The sequence below is a fragment of the Perognathus longimembris genome, chromosome 15 (assembly GCF_023159225.1).
Source record: "Perognathus longimembris pacificus isolate PPM17 chromosome 15, ASM2315922v1, whole genome shotgun sequence".
In the NCBI taxonomy this organism is placed as follows: domain Eukaryota; kingdom Metazoa; phylum Chordata; class Mammalia; order Rodentia; family Heteromyidae; genus Perognathus; species Perognathus longimembris.
In genome coordinates, this window is record NC_063175.1 from 43,516,012 (window position 1) to 43,537,138 (window position 21,127).

The 21,127-nt window shown below is 36.5% G+C and overlaps 1 protein-coding gene across 1 annotated transcript in view; it reads left to right on the forward strand.

Moving 5' to 3' along the window:
- Dcc (DCC netrin 1 receptor) overlaps positions 1-21,127 on the forward strand; it is a 961,067-nt gene that overhangs the window by 579,293 nt on the left and 360,647 nt on the right. The window contains exons 6-7 of the mRNA XM_048363596.1: positions 5,998-6,152; positions 9,345-9,465. Of these exons, the coding sequence (XP_048219553.1) occupies positions 5,998-6,152; positions 9,345-9,465 (276 nt within the window). The remainder of the gene's footprint in view (positions 1-5,997; positions 6,153-9,344; positions 9,466-21,127) is intronic.

Here is a 21,127-nt window from a genome sequence, read left to right on the forward strand (position 1 = left end):
TTCCACATAAGTAAGAGAAAAGAGGAACTATGTAATGTGTAGAGGCTTAAAAAATAAAGGAGCATTATTCAGACCTTTTATGTAGGAATCTTAATCTGACTTAATCTGGCTCATGAATAGTTATAAATGTGAAATCTTATATGAAATCTAAAACTTGAGCAAATTGGTAGAGACTAATGGAACCAAAAAAGATATCATTAGCTCCATGAGAGACAGCTTCATGAAAATGATTGGTCCAGTTTATCTCTTGGAAAATATGCCGAATTTTTGCCACCTGAGAAACATCATCTAGACAGGGGCATTTAATTAGAACCATAGTAATAAATGTTGTATATCCATAGCCATAAACAAAAGTAGTGTTCTCTCTGAGTTCAGTCCAGTTATCTCTATCATTGTAAATATTTGTTTTAAATACCAAATAGTTTAGTTAAGGTCTACAATTTGTTTGGAAGGAAGAGATGAGTTCCATGAAAACTATGTAAGAAAGTCAGGAGAATTATAATCCCTCTATATATTCTTAAATATACATCTATAATTTTGTCTCTATTCTGTGGCTAATGAAGGTTCACAGGCAATATTTTGAAAGACAAGTGACATAAATAAGGTTTGATAGTAATAAAAATGTGTTTGCCTTGTTCTTTCAACTATATTGCTTTAACCAATTATTTTGAGGATATAAGATCCCAATTCTGTGCAATGTATATCATGACTGATTATACTTAGGTCCCAAACTCTAAGTGACCATTCTAAAGTGATATGCAAAGATATTAATCTCCTTATCACCAAGAGACAGAGAAATCAAAGAGAAAGCAAAAACGTGGGTAAACTTCATTTATCTACTTCCTTATAGAACAGTGTAATCACTCAAAGCATGCTAAGTGACAAACTGATGTGTAACAGGCAAGGTTCTTATTGCACAAAGTTAATATTGGTACTGTGATAACAATACACAAATAAACAGAAAAGAGAAAACTATGTCCCATGTCATAAATTTTTAAATACAATTGTATTATCTTTAAGTAGTTGTACAAAGGAGTTGCCATTCAAAAAAGCAATTTATAAATACAACACATCTTTTTTTTTTTTTTTTTGGCCAGTCCTGGGCCTTGGACTCAGGGCCTGAGCACTGTCCCTGGCTTCTTTCCGCTCAAGGCTAGCACTCTGCCACTTGAGCCACAGCGCCGCTTCTGGCCGTTTTCTGTATATGTGGTGCTGGGGAATTGAACCTAGGGCCTCGTGTATCCGAGGCAGGCACTCTTGCCACTAGGCTATATCCCCAGCCCCAATACAACACATCTTGATGGATGCCAATCCTTTTGACATTCTCCCAAGTCTCTCTCAACCCTACATGATTTTCTTAATTATGCAGGATATGCATTAAATTTTAAGACTTAATTCTCTTCCCCTCTTCATCTCTTCATTCCTCTATTGCCCTCCCCTTGATCCAACCTCTATCCAAGTACTCATTTCCTGGTGTTTATTTTGTTGGACAATCAGTTAATACATTTGCATATACTCGCATACCACCCAAATGTTTATTTATATATTTATAAATGAATTAGCTCTAGCTTCCATGTATGAGAAAAACTTGCATTGTTCCCAAAAAGAGAATGCTCCTCCTCAAATTGAGGAAGTGGAAAATGAAGTGATCATGTTTATGTCCTGGAATAAAATGGAAAACATAGGATGACAAAATAGAATGAAATTAGAAAGCTACCCTGTGTTCTTGTTTAAATTATGCCATAGGCAGTGAGTATTCCTTATCCAACTCATTACCTCCTCCCTCATTTCCCCCCGCCTCCCCCCTCCATATTTCCCTCTCACCCGCCTTACATATGAAACTGTAACCCCTCTGTACATCACTTTCACAATAAAGAAATGAAAAAAAAGTCATAGGTGTGTGTGTGTGTGTGTGTGTGTGTGTGTGTGTGTGTATGTGTGTATGATAAATTTAGGAAAATAGGCAGCAATTCAGCTATCAATTACTTAAAAGCAAGGTTGAAGCGCTTTTACTTAATCTCTAATCCAACTGGAGCTTATATTTTTATATCTTTTCACAATCCCTTCCCAAGGTATGCAGGAATTTTAATTCCCTTCACTCAGAGAAAGTCTTAAGAATAAGCTTGCTTATGATTTCTGAAAATTATTCTAAAATACTGCATATTCAGTCTTTTCTCCAAACAACCATGTAACCCTATTTCTTATACCTTTAGTACATTTTATACATTATCCTTTGACATTTTCTTTATCATAAGATAATATGAGTTTGTCATTATATTATTTCTGTAAAAGGGTTCAAATTTCTCCACTTCATGTTACATCAATAGTCCCATAGGAAGAGATGAAAATGTTTGGGGCTGGGAATATGGCTTAGTGGTAGAGTGCTTGCCTAGCATGCCTGAAGCCCTGGGTTAGCATCACACAAACAGAAAAGGCCAGATGTGGTGCTGTGGCTCAAGTTATAGAGTGCTAGCCTTGAGCAAAAGACGCTCAGGGATGGTGCCCAGGCTCTGAATGAAGCCCAGGGAGGGGGGCGGGGAGAGAAAGAGAGAGGAAAATGTGCATCTTATTGAGGTCATGTTAGAATCAACAGCAAACCTTTCCTGAGCTCATACTGAGGATTAAGCACTGTTTTAAGCCTGATATATAAAGAACTCTTATTCTCACATAGTATTCTGGGGATAGATGACACTGCCTGAGTTAGAGAGTATTTTTCAGGAATCCTGTGACATTGCTTCACTTAGGATTCAATTTGTCCCATGCAAGTGAGAGAAGTGACTTGTTTTTTTTAACCTATTAATTAGTGTAATGTGAAAGTTGGAGAACCAAATATTGAAATGAAGATACCAAGACAACCAGGAAAATACAGGCGCCTAAGATAATTCTGAAAGCCTAAGAAATGAGAGAAAATTACAGAATACAGGGCAGAACTCGGGTATAAAATTTTAAGCAGGAAGTAATCATTGTGGGATACGTGGAGCTTATACTATTTCAACTATAATTGTATGCTTAAATTGAATTATTCCTTTACTTAATCATAGGTTACTATATTTTAATAATCAATAAAACAAAACATTTTGTGAATCCATTGTGTGCTTGGCTTTATATTAATTACCTTGTTCAGAGATCATGAATAGTTAGATGTTCCCTAGCCCTCCAATTAAGGAAACAGAATGCCACGATGTGAAGCAATTTGAAAAATAGCAATCATTTAATACCATAATTTGCTTCTAAGAAATCCTATTATGTAAAGTACAGTTTATTGACACTGAATAGACAAAAATATAACTCCAATTATAAATCAAGAAATAAGAGAATTGAAAGAGAAAATTAAGAGGCTATAAATCAACATACAAAAGATGTTTTCCTGTACCCTGTATTTATTTATGTATTTGTGCATACATATAATAATGTTTGCCACTGGCCATTTGGAGAAATGAATTGAAATCCAGCTTAATGTGGCTCTGGCATAGTGGTTCTTCTTGAACCTTTTCTTCTCTTTTCTTTCTTCAGTATAAACTGTGTTCCTTTTTTCTCCTGCTCTAATCCTGGTTTTTCCTATTCGTATTCACAACCTCATTGATTTCTCACTCTATCCTTTCTCTCTCTCTCTCTCTCTCTTTCTCTCTCTCTCTGTTTCTCTCTTGCTCTCACTGTCTCTGTCTAATGCACATGTGCAAATGCATATAGAGACATGCATAAACTTATATACTTAAATTTTGATCTCCACCTAGAATGGGTATACTGGAAGATATTTTGTGGTGAGGGGGAAGAAAAAACTAAAGGGAGAAGAGGCCTGGACAATATGGTATTTTTTTCTTTATTTCTTCCTTTTTTGTTACCGGTCCTGGGGCTTGAACTCTGGGCCTGGGCACTGTCCCTGAGCTCCTTCCACTCAAGGCTAATGTTCTATTCCTTGTGCCAAAGGGCCACTTCCAGATTTTTCTGTGATTAATTGGAGATAAGAGTCTCACAGACTTCCCTCCCCAGGCTGGCTCCCATCCTCAGATCTTAGCCTCCTGAATAACTAGGATTACAGGCGCATGCTACCAGTATCCATCTTAAAAATAGTTCTAACAGCGTTATCACCATTATTTCTGAGACTCCAGAAGTATTTCTGAGTTTCCATTCCACTGGGCTTTGCAAGTTGCAAAAGCCACAAGAAGAGCAAAGAAATTCTCAATGCAGACCAGGAGTCAGACTGTCCAGCCCTATAGTTAACAAGCTGTGTAATTTGTAGGAAATTTATGTAAACACCTTGTAACTTAACCTCTACATTTGTGAAATGGAATAATGTATGCTGTCTCTGAGAGTTGTGGTGAGAAAATAAATACAAAGTGCTTAGGCTAATAAATTGTACATTGTTGGGCTCTCAGGAAATGCTGGCTGTTGGCCAATAAATAAGCATTTGCCCCCAAATTGAGATAAAACTAAAAGCAGAATCAAGAAGATCCAACTAATATATCTCCTCAGAGGCATTAAATCAACCTTCCAGACAACTTTTGCTTCATTATCAGAGGACTTGATGAAAGAATCAGAAAAAAATATCATTATGGTAATAATTTTATCAATAACAACAAAGAACATATTTTATCCCTCTCTACAATGTTTAGAAAGGCACCCAGACACATTTCTTTTCATAAATTTAGTACATGAATATTAATGCATCCTGGCAGCACCATCTAAATCAATTTGACCCTCTCAATGGAAGATTAAAGAATTTTAAAAAAACGATTTACTACCAGGGAACTAAATATTTACAAATTGAGACTGTACATCATGGGGAGAAGAAGCTAGAGAGAGAACCAAGACTCAAATCCCACGGAAATCACCCCTGCTGTTCCTTTGTCCTACTATGGTGACCTTCAGAGAGAGGTAGAATATTTACTTCCATGTCCTCAGTGTTTTGCTGTTAGTGATTGGAAAGAGAAACGTATACCGTTAGTTGAAGAAGGAAAAAGTAATAGTCACTATTCATTGAGCACAATCATGACAATGACAGAAACACAGACTACCTTGGAAGATGACCACTAAACATAGCTGTCTGCTTCTTTGGGATATGCTATTGTTTCACATTATTCCCATTGGACATCCTGAGAGCCAGGTTACTGTAGCACTGTGAATTTGACCTCACTTCTCAGACTATATGAGTGTTTTAGGTAGACTTTACTTAAGTTTCCTCATGGAAGGGGCTAAAAAGCAACCCTAATCCTAATGACTCAGGAGGCTACGCTCTGAGGATTGTGGTCCAAAGCCAGCCTAGGCAGAAAAGTTTATGAGACTCTTATCTCCAAATAATCAACAAAAAAAAGCCAGAAGTGTAGGGGTGTCTCAAGTGATAGAACACCAGCTTTGAGCAAAAAAGCAAGAGCAAAGAGTCCCTGAGTTCACACCCCAGTTTCAGCAACAAAAAAAAGAAAAAATATTCCTGTCCTTGGCATAGTTTGAAGGACTAAGGGAAGAAGTGTTCTATTTCTTATTTTTTTTTCAATTGCAAATTTCCAGTATTGAGTAACTAGTGCTAAAATAATTAAGAAATTAAATTAGTATATCACACACCATGTTGAGATGATAATTCTACAGTACAGTAATGCACTGCAATCAACAGTTGCTAGGACAATAGTAATGCATCTACAATAAAGATGATACTGGCATTCTTCCTGTCCAGTCACTACAGAGGTTTCAGTAGAGAATAAATCCATATCATTAAATACTTGAGAAACCCTAGAATTATAGGGACATTAAGCTTTCTCATCTTCTGCTTTTGATTATTTCAGTCCTGTTAGTATCTCTTTCTCTCACCACTAAGTGCAAATACATTTGAAGAGGGGGGGACACATTCTATAGTAACTTCCATCTAACCAGCAAAGGTCTTGGGGAATGATTTTAATTACAAGTATATTCTGTCCCAGTGCTGTGTTCTCCACTCACTGAGGAAGTCAGCATGCACATTCACATTTTCACTCACTGGCGTTTGTTTTTCTCCTGTCTTTGCAGTTCCGCCATGGTTTTTAAATCACCCTTCCAACCTGTACGCGTATGAAAGCATGGATATTGAGTTTGAATGTACTGTTTCGGGAAAACCTGTGCCCACTGTGAACTGGATGAAGAATGGAGATGTGGTCATTCCTAGCGATTATTTTCAGATAGTGGTAATTATTCTTCTTCTTTTCATACTAGCTTTACAGTCCCATTTATTGTTTAGCATTTTCTCACTTGCTTTTGTCTTCTGGGCAGAAGGTTCCTGGTGATGAACTTTATCACATGTTAAGAAAATTGTTCTCTCAAACTTGAATGATTTTCTTGAGGTAGAATTCAAATAGTCCAGACTTTTAATTTTATAAAGGCTCTGAGAAAAACAAAGGTAAAAATAGAGGTCTTGAGAGCTCTGTTTTTCAAATATTCCTATTGTTACATCTTAGAATAGAACTCAGTTCCAGATTGTATTAAGTTATAATTCTCTCATTTCTTTTATTTTTAACAATTACAATATCTTTTCTTTTCCTGATTTTTAATTTTTTTGTTGTTGTTCTGGTACTGGGACTTGAACTCAGAGCCTTGCATTCTTGCTTGGCTTTTTTGTTATTGCTGTTCCAAACAGTTGTCTGTGACTTGAACCACAGTTCTCTACCTCTAGCTTTTTGCTAGTTAATTGGAGATAAGATTTTCTCTTTTGCCTGGCCTGGCTTCAAACCAGGATCCTCCAATCTCAGCCTGCTGAGTATCTAGGATTATAAGTATGAGCCACCAGTTCCCAGTATAATTCATTTTCAATATGATGTATTACTTACAATTATGGGAGTCTTGAATCACAGATGGCTTTTGCTTAGCTGATCCCACAAGCACAGTCACAGTAGGAAGAATAATGGTGGTCATAGCAGGGGTTGTGAGGCCATGGAAAACCAGGGCTCAAGTCACTTGAAAATTCTCAGTGTTGGAAAAGTTAGAAGTTCTGAAGGATAGCTCCTGTAATTCCCTGTATATTTTAGTTCACATTCTACATCTATCCTTAGGAAGATAAGAGGAGTGTGGATCCTACATGCTGAGTTGCCCTGGTCCAAAGGAAGTCTTTGCTTATCGTTATTGTTTTTGAAATTTACACCCAAGTGCCCTTTCTTCTCTGTAGGTGTGGCGTTACAACAAAGGTTCTGATTTCTCAGGCCTTTATGAGAATAAATGAGAAAAACATTTTAAAAGTACTTCTCCATAACTAAGGAATTGTGTAGTTAAAATACAGAGTGTTAGGTCTATTTGTATTTTATGTTTGGGAAGCAAAGATGATCTTGTCAAAGAAGAGCTGTCATGAAAGAGCTGTCTACCGGTTGGGAATGGGTCCAGAGCTGGGTGCTGGGAGTTTATGCCTGTGATCCTAGCTACTCAGTTGAAGATTATCTTCTGAAGCCAACCAGGACAGGGAAAAAATAAATAAACAGAGGGCTGGGAATATGACCTAGTGGTAAAGTGCTCACCTTATATACATGAAGCCCTGGGTTCAATTCCCCAGCACCACATATGCAGAAAATCAGCCAGAAATGGTGCTGTGGCTCAAGTGGTAGAGTGCTTGCCTTGAGGATAAAGAAGCCAGAGAGAGTGCTCAGGCCCTGAGTTCAAGTCCCAGGACTGGTAAATAAATAAATATAAATAAAATAAACAGATAAATAGATAAAGGAAAACTGTGGGACTCTTATCTCTGATTAACCAGCAAAATGCCAGAAGTATAGCTCAAATTGTTATTAAAATGGCACAGTTCAAATGGCAGGATGCCATCTTTGAACAAAAAAGACAAGCAAGAGCAGAAGGTGCTCCAGTGCACACACATCCTGGGTCAGCATCTTGGTTCTCAGCCTGACTCAGATTCTCTCTTATGTAGTTATGCTGGCTCCTTTTGGCAAATGGTAAGGTGGTGTTCAGAAACTTTCATAATCTGTTGAGGCATGAATTTGGGTAGACTACATTTTCAACGAATAAATCCATGAATTGTATATTTGCCACTTTGATCATCAATTTCCATTTTTCACTTTTAGCTATATTTATTTAATTGGTTGGGGATAAAGTAAGAGAGGGCACATTTTAACTTTTGAATGCCACCTCAGTCCATTATTTCTTTTAAATGTAGTGCTGTTTCTGTGACCATTGAATTACAAATGACCTGCCATAGGGCAACTTAAAAATTGTTGTATGTGCCTAAAATATATGCTGCTTGCATATGTACCCTCAAGGACTCATGATAAAATACAACACTTCTTTTTTTCTACAGTTTGAATAATCTTTCTCCCAGCATGAGCCATTACAGTCAACTGATTTAAGTATTTCTTTTCTTAAGGTGAAAGAAAATGTATGCTATGTGCCCTATTCACATTAAGTTGTGCTTAAAAATGTTCCCTCAATTGTTCCAGAAATATGAAAGCCATTGTGGGCCGCACAGGTAACATTGAATGCAATAGTAACTTCTATGAGAATTGTTAATTAGAAGTTAGCCAGCTTAATCTAAGAATTTTACATCAGCTGAGAATTGACTACAAGACACTAAAAACAATTAAGAATTCCCCATGAGGTAATATTTATCTCTTAATGACTTCAGGAGAAGTGATTTAACACGTCTCACTTACTGAACTAATTCTTGCACTAATATGGAAGATAAACTTAGTTCATATAATTAAATGCTATCTCTGGATCATTTTATCATCCATCCTTGAAAAACGAAGGTGGCTCAATTTATACACAAAAGGAGTTCACAATGTATTTCCACTATGGATTGCTGAAGAGGAAACATTCCAGCAGTAGAACAAAAACTGTGTGAGTGTAAGATACCCACCGTAACTTCCACTTCAAACCCTCAAGAGTATATGTCAAAGCAATTGCTATTTTAGAAGGCTTTTCAGACTGTCTGGGTAAACACTTCCAGAAAATATCTCATCTAAATGTCTTGTCCTTTAGAATTGTCAAAGATGGATGTTTTTGTTTCATTTTGACTTTTCTCTTTTTATATATATCCTATTTGTCCTCTCTTTTTTCCCTAAATAAGAAATAAAGGATTGCGATTTCTTTTGGTTTTAATATATATTTCTTCAATACTTGGTAAAGGACTCTTCCTATGGCTTCACATTTAGATACTGAGGATGAACTGTATTTCTGCGAGCATGTTTTCATTGTGGAATGAGGCTGAATTGATTCCCATGATTTCAGAAGAGTATAGGAATGCATGGCATTTCGCAGGTGATAGAAAATATTTTCTGTGGTACTAGGAACCCTTATGCCCTCCTGTGTGGTTTCTTCTGGTGTTTACTAGATTTTCTAGAGAGCTTTGCTTTTCTTTTTAAAATGTCTTTTTTTTTTCTACCTAGGGAGGAAGCAACTTAAGAATCCTTGGGGTAGTAAAGTCGGATGAAGGTTTTTATCAGTGTGTGGCTGAAAATGAGGCTGGAAATGCCCAAACCAGTGCCCAGCTCATTGTCCCTAAGCCAGGTAAGATGACAGGAACTTTAGAACCTGTCACTAGAGGTTTATGGTTTACTTATAAATCCACCTTGCTTTTCCTTTGCTTCAAAGTCGATAAGAAATTAGCTAATCAAAGTCTGCATATGTGTATGGATGAACTATTTTTCTAGTAAATTTTGTGTGTTTAACTTAACTGTCTACCTCTCATGAAGCAGTCATCATAAAGAGTAGGGCTCCTGGTCTCTTGTGAACCGGCCTTCATTCTTATGAAACATATCATATAAAAGACACAGGACATGCAAATTTCGTTGTATGTATGTATACGCACATGCATACACAACACACACATGTATGTATGCAAGGCTGAGAGTATGGAAAGTTGTCCTAAAAATAGCAAAAATAACAATTTAAATTTCTCTGTTCTTCTTTTAAACAAATTTTGATAGAGTTTTCTACTGTTCTGAAGTTGATAAGGTTTTAGTTTCATGTGGTTTTTAATCTCTGAGAGGTTTAATGGGATGGTGTCTTGAAAATTAGCAGAAGATCACAATATCTCAATAGTGATGTACATATGACCATATAAGATGAAGCTAAGGGAAATGAAATCAAAGATATGGAAACAAGAGGTTTTTCATCGTTGTTGTTATTTATAATGTACTATGTGAAACTATTTCTTTTTTCTTTCCTATGGTTTATCCTCTGTTGTCACTGTTTTCTATTTTGGTACGCTGGGTAATATATATATATATATATACACACACATATATACATATATATGTATATGTATATATGTTTATGTGAATTAGGGAAAGGAAAGGGAACAGCAAAATGGTGAGACAAAGGATAGAGGGTAAACCAATACAACAGTGATACCCACAAGACAATAAGTTGGAAATTAACTGTACAATTGGAGGGGGGAAGTTCTGGCTAGGGGAGAGGGAAGGTGGGAGAAAAACAAGGGAGAGGGTAACAAGTATGACAAGAAATGTACTCACTACCTTACATATGTGATTGTAACCCCACTGTACATCACCTTGACAATTAAATTTTAAAAACCCGAAAACTATAGTAAGCCTATATTATACCTGTAGTAGAATATTCCTACAACAACAGCAACAGTACAGTTTCTCCTGACTTATAGAGAAAAAGAAAGAACTAGTTATCAACTCTGAAATATTTCATATTAAGGAAGGTAAAATAAAACACTCATTTTTTAAGAGATTTGAAGAGTCCTTTGCATAGATCCAAATGTTATTTAATATTAATGCTTCCTATAAAAGCTTTCAGATTGTGTTAGATAAATTTCAACTTTTAGGCAAGTTTCCTTCCTGTTAACATGGCTCATGCCTATCTTAATCTTTCTAAAGTAAGCTTTAAAGAAAGTAGCCAAAATTATGATAGTTCTACTTTGTCATTTATCATTGAAATTGGCTCTTATAGTCTAATACTGTATACACTCTAGTCATTACCTGATGATTTTCATGAGCAAGCTCACTGAAATGAACTTTTTCCTAAAAGAGTAAAAGAACTAAATGAATAAATGAGTAAAAGAACTAGAGGAACCATCTATGAATTAATAGAGATAATTAGACAATTAATTTGGTATTCTAGTTTCTCTGGTGGACTCTTTCTTTTCTGTCCCTTTATTGTGCTACCTGTGTTAGTGTAACTTTATTTGTCTTCTGAGGAACAAGTAATGGCTAAGTAGGAGGAAGGAATCCTCTGAAGTCAGAGTATCTAAGCCAATTCATGCTTTAATAACAGTATACTGTATCATTAGTAGCAACAATTATGATTGTTTTTAAGCTAACCCCAATTTTTACACAGTCATAGAACAAGAAAATTCTAGTCCAAGGATTGTCCTACTAACAAAACATAGAGAAACTGTGAGATAAGCAATAATCATTCTGATGGACTGCACCTGCTCATAGGAATGGAGATTCTTTAAAGTTCTGGATTCATAGCATTAGACATGTCATGGTATTTCCCCTCTGCCAGAAGTAACAGTGTGAAGACACCAAGAACATCATTTGGACAAAAGAGAGAAAGAGAGGGAGAGAGACAGACAGACAGATAGACAGAGAGAGAGAGAGAGTGTGTGACAGACAGACAGAAAAAGACACAGAGATAGAGAAGAAACAGAACAGAGAGTGGATGGGAGAGAAAGAGACAGAGATTTACTAGGAAATGATTGTGAAACTTGTAAATTGGCAATGAACCAAATACTATGATCTTAGAACTATCTGGAACTGCTCACATTGTAAAGATAAGAAATGAGATGGAGCAGTGGGAAGAAGTTCTATTTCCACCTTGGAGAGAGCAATGGTGTAAGTGAAATCAGATTTTTAGACCCCAGGTCTGAAATCTAGGGGTCTCAAGCTATGTCTATCCACTTGCCAGTCATATGTCCAATTAAGAGACATGGTGAAAGTCAGGGAGAAGAAAGTTATTAAATAGCATCCATCCCTGATAATACAGCACTTGAATACATCTACAGATTAAATATGGAATCTGCATAGTTAAAGTACTGACAAGTCACAGGTGTGGCCTGCTCGACTATTATCTGTCTTTGTTCCTAGAGGAGTACTGATGGAGATTTTATCTCTTGAGATTGAGACTGTGTGTGTGTGTGTGTGTGTGTGTGTGTGTGTTGTTTTGTGATGATAAGATATTGCCTATCTAAGGGATACTGTTTCTTTCACACAGATGCATATTACTGATTTTGCTCATTCTTTCCAGAGCACAAGGTGATTGCCTAGGGACTCTGGCAGAGAATAGACCAGATCTAGTGGGTACAAAGTTGGGGCTTTTAGTTAACTCACCAAAAGTATCTTTCAAGTTGTCTCATACATAAGTACCTCTGAAAGAAATTGGGTGAGATTTTCTTGGTAAGAATGCTGGACAATCTGGTCTGCTTAGGTTCCCTCACCAAAAGACATTGGAGGGACAGCTCTGGCTATGTGCTGAGCCAGACCAGTCAGAGTGCCAAGTTTAGGGAGAGCCTGGTAAGGGAATTCTTAAAGTGTGTTTTCCTTGAGGAACCTCAAACCAGCCCCCCAAGTTTTGGAATGGGAGAATGTTGAGAGCACATGCTAAGAAAAATACCATTTGCCTCTTCACCCCTCTCGGACTCTTGAACAACTCAAAGCAAAGGGAAGAAATAAACCCAAGAAACTGAAAACATACCTGACAATCCTATTGCCCTTGGGGTGGTGGTGGTGGGGACTTTAATGTGAATACTAATTTAATGTATTGATTTAAATTCCATTGGCGTGTGTGTGTGTGTGTGTGTGTGTGTGTGTGTGTGTGTGGTCTTGCATTTTAATAAATTCAACTTCACTGAAGTTCCTACTCAGACCTGTATTAGTGTTGTCTAATGATTGGCTCCTTGTTCATTTAGGTCCATAAAGGAACAAACATATCTTCAGCAAAAATGTCATTTGCCATCTCAGTAAAGCCAGCCCAGGAGATCTAGATAATTCACTGCTGTTCCATCTGCTTTAGTAGAGATGGTCTTGGCTAGTGTCTACTGAAGTTGGATCTTGGATTAGAAAGAAATGAAGACAGAAATGCAAAAGCAGGATGGAACACCATTGTGACTATCCCACAATGTTCCCTGATCAATAATGGATTGCTTTTTCCTGGCTATTTAATCAGGTCTCCAAATAATGTTACTCCCAATCCCTCAGAGATGCAGGGTAAGCAGTGTGCACAGATGGTGGAGAGACCAGCTATAAATATAAATTAAGCAATGAAGCTGACCGCTGCGGGAAGAATGCAACCTTCTCTGGTTAAATTTGACAATGAGTGGTCACCATGTAGTGTGAGGCCCATTGAGGGTGCACGCATCCCAGCTGTTCAACTTTGGCCTGAGCACAGGGCTACAGTTAAGGGGAAGTTATTCTTGGCATTCACGGCCATTAGACTCTCATAAAGGATAGACAAGAACCTGTTTAAACAAGTGTCAATTGTCAGTTGTTAGTGGATGTTTACATAACTCTAATGAAGTTTCCACAGGGTTTCTAAAATATGTACTTAGTTGTTCTCTCTTGAGCAACTAGTGGTTGGGGGAAAAAGGGAAACATAATTAAAATTCCAGAAAATAAGGTGCACAATTTGGACATGCATGCTGTGTAAAATGTGAGATGTATACTTACTTTCTTCTTAGATACAAATCAATTAAAAACTCCTTATGCTATAGAAAGTTCTGTACAGGTGCTGTGACATAATACATACTCCACAATGATAGTCTGTTTTCATACCCATTTAATAATACCCATGCAGCTGTATAGACATATGTGCATGTGAAGTGAGTGACCTACACTTGTAAGATTACATATGCACAAAAAAATACGTAGCCCTGTTATATAAACCACGGTGATTACAATTAAAACAGTTCGTTTTACTTGTAACATTTGTACATCTCTGAAATGCCACGAACAATTTATTTATTTTGGGACTGTTGCTATTCATTTTAATTAGTTTTGGGGGTAAGAAGGGTAGGATATTGATGATGAAGTCTTCTTCTGCAAATAAAAGAGGGCTATGGACAGCTTCACCTCTACTCCTCAGTGAATGGCTGGTAAAAAAAAAAAAAAGTCACATCAAGACTGTCAAGATTAAGTTTTAGTAGCCAAAATTGCAAACAAGTTATTAGAATCTCATTGGCCTCTCATTGCTGATGAATTAATTATCTCCTGATCACCATCCCTCTAAGCTGGAATGTGGGTAGGTAGTAATTAAACAAAAAGATTATTTGGTAGCTGGGAAGAGAAGCTAGTAATTATTTGTGATTCAGAGTGACAGATGTGTGGGGAATATATAAGAAAAGATAAGATATATGTAAGATATTGGTTATCTCTAATTAATTATTTGATTCTAGCTTCTAGGTGACATTCAATTTTTTCAGTGCCTTCACTGGCCAGATCATCTGGAGAAACTGAGAACAGTGGACTGGGAATACACCTAATATAGTCAGGAATGTATTTTTTTTTTATTTTTAGCAGAAGTGACTGGAGATAGGAAACAATTATATGGAAAGAAATGATGTAACCCCATACTCTACCACATATAGAGAGGCTATAGGAAAAACATCCATACATGATCACTAGTGCAAATAGAATAAGTACTCTTATAGACATTCCCTAAAATGTGAATTAGATTGGGCAAGCTGTTAAATCATACCTTCTGTATGAAGAATAGATGTAGAATGGGTATGTGACATAATAATATTACATATTTTAATGCTGCATTTTTTCCTTTATAACATGGGGGAGCAAAATAGAATTTCCCTATAGCACGGAAAATATATTGGTTAGACATTTAGCAAAATGAGAGCTGTTATCAATTACCTCTCCTCCCCTTGTAAAGGTTACTGGTTACAAATGATGTTGAATTTTGAGTATTTTATTGCGGCAATACATCATATAGCTTAGAATTAGTGAGTAGATTTAAATCTGATCTTCACACCAACTCATAAAATTGGAAGACTTTTTATTTGCTTTTTGAAGAGTCCCTAATTGTACGCAGGACTATCTAGATAAACACTCAAGAAATTATATACTAACTGAAAGCAAAGTGTTTTGAGTGAATGTTCACTTTCATTTAGTAACTTTACTGGATTATGTGAAATAATGGAAAATTGTACAGTTAGTTTTAACAGTTCATGATCTGTTTGAATTTAATAAGTGGTTACACAATTCCTTTATATGAACTAAGACACTCTCTTGAACCACAAATATCTGACTTCCATCAATAAATAAAAGAAGGACTTAGTATTTGGTCACATATTTCTTTCTTTCTTTCTTTTTTTTTTTTTTTTTTTGGCCAGTCCTGGGCCTTGGACTCAGGGCCTGAGCACTGTCCCTGGCTTCTTCCCGCTCAAGGCTAGCACTCTGCCACTTGAGCCACAGCGCCTCTTCTGGCCGTTTTCTGTATATGTGGTGCTGGGGAATCGAACCTAGGGCCTCGTGTATCCGAGGCAGGCACTCTTTGCCACTAGGCTATATCCCCAGCCCCACATATTTCTACTATAATGATAGGATAGTTCATAAGCCAGCTGAAATACTTTCCTCTTTAATCTTAGTAATTAACATTTTTTCCAATAAGTTACTAACTTCAGAATATGTTTCCATAAATTTTTTCAAACAATTTAAAGCTAATTCTTCCAAGTACAAATAAAATAAGAAGAAAATAATCAGTGATTCTTTATTTCAACCTGAAAACACTAAAAAAAAAAAAAAGTTGACCCTCCAACTGAAACTTTAATAGTCTATGGCATAACTCATTCATTACATTTTTGTTGATATAAAATATGCCCTCCCTACATCCTTACCCCTTTTACTAATATTTAACAGTGCATTGGAATATAGACTATATCAACAAACTGATTTTTAGGCAGTATTAACTAAACTTTCGCGTATCCATTTTTCTCAGTTGTAAAATGTACTAGATGATTGTCTCAAGGTTTTAGTGCAATAAATGTATTTAAAAGAGATTTGTAGGTTGCAAATTGCTGCATGAATGTTAGCCATTATAAAGGCTTCTCTTGGTTTTGTTTAGTTCCAAGAAAAATAGGTGTTTGTTTGGATAGATTAAATGATAGCTTTATTTTAGCATTTTCCCATATTCAAGAACATGGTTAATGACCAAATGTTTCATTGGCAGTACTCACTTAACGTTTAGCTCTGTGAACAAGGTGATGGCAAAAAGTTGTTCCTCAAAATGATTATGCGTGGAAAGAGGTACAGCAAGGTTTCCCGCTTCACTATAATGACTTGCTCATAGGTAGTTCTTGTCAGCAGAGGTTCCTCAGCAAATAAAGGCTTGCCATGTACCGCAGTCCTTCATTCATCTAGCATGTGCTTCAAGCAGGAAGCAGTGCATTGCAAATCAAGAGAATATGGGTGTGTGGCAGGCTTTGAAATTAGAAATGAATTCTGCAGTGATATGAAATACACTGAGGCCAGTGATAGCTATAACTCCATTCAGTATGGAAAACTTGATAGGCTCATAAATATTGAGTATATCAGAAGATTATATCCTATGCATTTTTTAAAAAGCTGTCTAATGGGAAATGTAAGAAAAATATTGATTCTTTTTCCATTGAATCCAAATGTTCTACACTTTTTATATTTCTACACTTACAAATAAATCACACTTTAATTAAAGGTACATTCACCTAAAACACACACATACACACAAACAAACAGATATACTAGTATATTCTGGTATACTATTATATATACTAATATAATATACTAGTATATTCTGGTATACTATCACAAAATTTTAAGAAATGAGAGAGAAAGGGATAGAATTCATCGACTAAAATTATATTGATGTAACTATTAACTGCCAAAGTGATAATATAGTTATGATTATGAAAGAGTTCTCACCTACATTGTGTAGAAGGAAAAATTTAAATGTATTCACAACAAATGTCTTAGACAAGCTGAGATCTGAGGTTCCTGGTTTGAAGCCAGCCTGGGAAGGAAAGACCATGAGGCTCATCTCCAATTCAACACCAAAAAACCGGAAGTGGCACCATGGCTCAAAGTGGTAGAGCATTAGCCTTGAACATAAAAGCTTAGAGACACTGCCTAGGCCCTGAATTCCAGCCCCACAACCTCTCCCTGCCCTCCCTCCAACAAAAGTCTCAAATGATCATCTAGGAAATTATGGCTCTATAAGACATTCTACCGAGAGTGGGTGTGACCTATAGAAAAGTGACTCCATTGAGCATTTAGATTTAATCAATATTGCAAGGACAGATTTAGCACAGAGCCCCCAACCAATAATCTCTGTATCAGGTTGAAGTAGATCTGGGGTGGTGTACCACAGTGTGAAATGTAGTTTTCTCCTTATGCCATACCACAATGATATTGATTTAAGGTTCTTAACTACATTAAGACAGAATATGAAAGAGTTAATGGAGCCGTGGCTCATGATTGTGAAGAAATAGTAACTTTCCATTCCTAGTGAGTGAGCATGTTTGTATTATTTGATTATGAAGAGATAATCAAGACCATAACATTCTTTGTCAGTAAGTCTTAATTTAAAGGTAAAGAAGATCAGGTTAATCATCTCTACCACAAATATGTCACTAAGCCAGCCCCAGTAGCTCCTGTCTGTCATCTTATCTACTCAGGAGGTATCTGAGGATCATGGTTTGAAGCCAGTCCAGACTGAAAAATCTGGGAGACTCATCTCTAAATAACTTATGAAAAGAAAACGGAAAGTGGAGCACAAGTGATAGAGTACTAGCCTAGAGAAAAATAGCTCAAGGACAGCTCAGCCCTCAACTGAGGTCACACACACACACACACACACACACACACACACACACACACACACACAGTGGCACTAAAAACTGCAATGAGAATGAAATTAAGTTAAATGCATTCTTGCTCGCTTTTATTCACAAATTTCTGTGGTGAGGCTTACATCAATGTAGATAAAAAGGAATACACCAAAGAACCCGAGGTCCGATTCTCTATGCTTCACTCTGTCTGTACTTTCAGGAGAGTCAAGCCTAAAACTAACTGTTCTGATTTCATAAATTAGAAGATTGAACTTCAAGGAGGTCAGAGGTCATCCCTAATACCAAATAACTTCAAACTTGCTGAACTCAATTTTAGAAACAACTATTGAATCTTAATTTCAGCTTTCCAAATGTTGAATGTCATGCTTAGTCAGAGCTTTATTTATTTATTTATTTATTTATTTATTTTGCCAGTCCTGGGGCTTGGACTCAGGGCCTGAGCACTATCCCTGGCTTCTTTTTGCTCAAGGCTAGCACTCTGCCACTTTCTGTATATGTGGTGCTGTGGAATTGAACCCAAGGCCTCATGTATATGAAGCAGGCACTCTTGCCACTAGGCCATATCCCCAGCCCTAGTCAGAGCTTTATTGTCAGATACTTATTAATTTCTCCGAAGAATTAAATGAGACATATATACTTATTTTTTCCCTTGCTTTGATGATGAGGAAACTGTTGCAGAGAGAAGATAACTAACTGGTATAAGGACACAAAGTTAGAAGGAAGTCTGAAGTTGCAGCTTGCTCTATCACCACTGCGTTATGATGATTGTGGACACATGCTCTGTCCAAGTCAATGGGCAACGCTGGTAAACGGAGTCTAGGTAGTTTGCAAATAGTTCATAAAGGAAGGCAATTTGGACATTTAACGAAAGTTCATAGGGTTCTGTCATACAAATTTCCCAGCATGCCAGAGGCTCATGATAAAAGTGGACTGGATGTATGTGTTTCAGGATACCTAAAGATGATCATCATATATCCTCTGTGGACCAAAAATCTATGTCTAATTTATAGAACAATTTTAAGACAGAGATCTCGATTATCTACCAAGTAATATTAAGCTATAGTGAATTCACAGCATATATTAATTACTCAATAATTATCACAAAATTCCACAAGACTGGAATGCAAAATGTTGAGTGTGGATGCCATTAAAGGAAAGTCTGATTCCTTGAAGTAATGACTTTTAAAGTTTAAACCATCTAGGCCTTAATGTACTATTTTTTTCTTCTAACCCTATTTTAGAAGGATGATAGTGCCATTTGTCACACCTAATGACAAGGCTTCCATTGTCTTAGAAAACTCTTTCACTTATTGTTTTATTTTGTTCCCAGTTTTAAATGAAAAGCTCTAAGTTAAAAAATAGGTTTTTTAAAAGAGAGAACTTTTTTTCACTTAAAGTATCAACTCTGAGGTCTTCAATTTCAATGGGTTTCCATATTATAACTGCAATAATAATTATCTAGTAACCCTAGATGTCTGGTATGTACTATGTATGGTTGTCTGTGTTACTTCAGGTTAATGGGTAGTTACCATAAATCCCTGACCTTAGCTTTCTCTGGTAACACAACACAATATATTTGTTTATTTGGATGATTGAATGAACACAAAATATTCACTTGAAATGTAACAAAGACCATTTTTAAAATGAAATGCATAACTTTATAAAACAAAGAAAAGTAAAATAGAAAGTACATTTCCCCCGTGTGTGTGTGTGTGTGTGTGTGTGTGTGTGTGTGTGTGTGTGTTTTGGTAGCTGAGCTATTTTTCTCAAGGCTAACACTCTACCACTTTGAGCCACAGCACCACTTCCAGATTTTGAGTGGTTCATTGGAGATAAGACTCTCATAGTGACTTTCCTGCCTGGGCTAGCTTTGAACCATGATCCTCAGATCTCATCCTCCTGAACAGCTATGATTACAGGTGAAAGCCACTGACACCCAGCTATTTCTTTATCTTTTTCTAACCCTGTTCCTGTTTAAATAATGACTTATGTGCTGGGAATATGGCTTAGTGGTAGAGTGCTCGCCTTGTATGCATGAAGCCCTGGGTTCGATTCCTCAGCATCATATAAACAGAAAAAGCCAGAAGTGGTGGTGTGGCTCAAGTGGTAGAATGCTAGCCTTGAACAAAAAGAAAGCCAGGGACAGTGCTCAGGCCCTGAGTCTACGCCCCAGGACTGGCAAAAACAAACAAACAAACAAATAAATAATGACTTACATGGTATTGAGATCAAATGCTCTTTGGTTATGAAAGCATGTACCTAAATGTTTGTATGTAGTAGAGCAGAACAGTTTTTCCCTAATAAATGATATTTTGTCTTAGTTATTCTTCCTAATAGTATGATACTTATTAAGAAGAACAAAGAATTTAGCTCATTTCAGAATGTTCTTGTCTTGTTTTCTTGATTTCAAAAGTGGAGTGTGAAACTATGGATCTCATGAATTGTATATCCAACTATCAACTTTCTTGTTATATTAAGCCTTACTTCTCATAATCTAATATGAGCCTTGGGGCTCAATTTCAATCAAATAGTTTGTCTCTAATGTGCTTGTCTAGGTAGTAAAAGAAAGTGCCTAGGGAAAATTCAATTGAAAGAATAGTAAATATGTATTTTGCTCTCCTAGATCAGGAACAATAATGACTATAAAGCTTTAAACTGAGTATGTAATTTCTTTTCATGTAAAATGGTATTCTAGAGGAAATTATTCTGTGTTGTCTGTGTAATAATGACATAGAACGATGAATTACAATTCCCAAGTGTTTAAAAACATGCTGTAGGAGTATAGGGCACTGGGGGGCTTGCGCAATTCTTACCAGTGGGAAATTGGGGGCACTCAATGATGAGGATGGGATACTTAAGCTGAAAAGAATTTTGAAGTAGGGATATTATTTTTGCCAAGCTGTCAAGAACAACAAAATAAAACATTAGAAAACTGAAAGAAGTGCTGGACTAGTGGGAGGGGGATGGGCAAATGGAAAACAGAACAGGGAATAAATATAAGAAGAATTCTCAAAGTACATTAGGGATAAAGCAAGCGGGAAATGTAAGGGATGGAAGAGATGGGATGTGAGAAAATGTTGGGAGGGGAAGCTCTGATTAAGAAGCTCTATCTATTTAGATGGACACATTACATTGTAGGCCCCTTGTACAACCATGTCAAGTTCAGAAAAGTAAAAAAGGGCAAAAAATGACTATAGAATGAAGAGTAAACACAAAACTTAGAGCAGACACAAATGTATTTGTTTGCTCTTTCATGCTTTGTAGAGAGATGAAGAATTGGATCACAAAGTATCTTTTGGGATACGAACATGAAATGGGAAAGTTTTCCAAGTTATATGGGATATTGATGATTTCAATGTAAAAGAT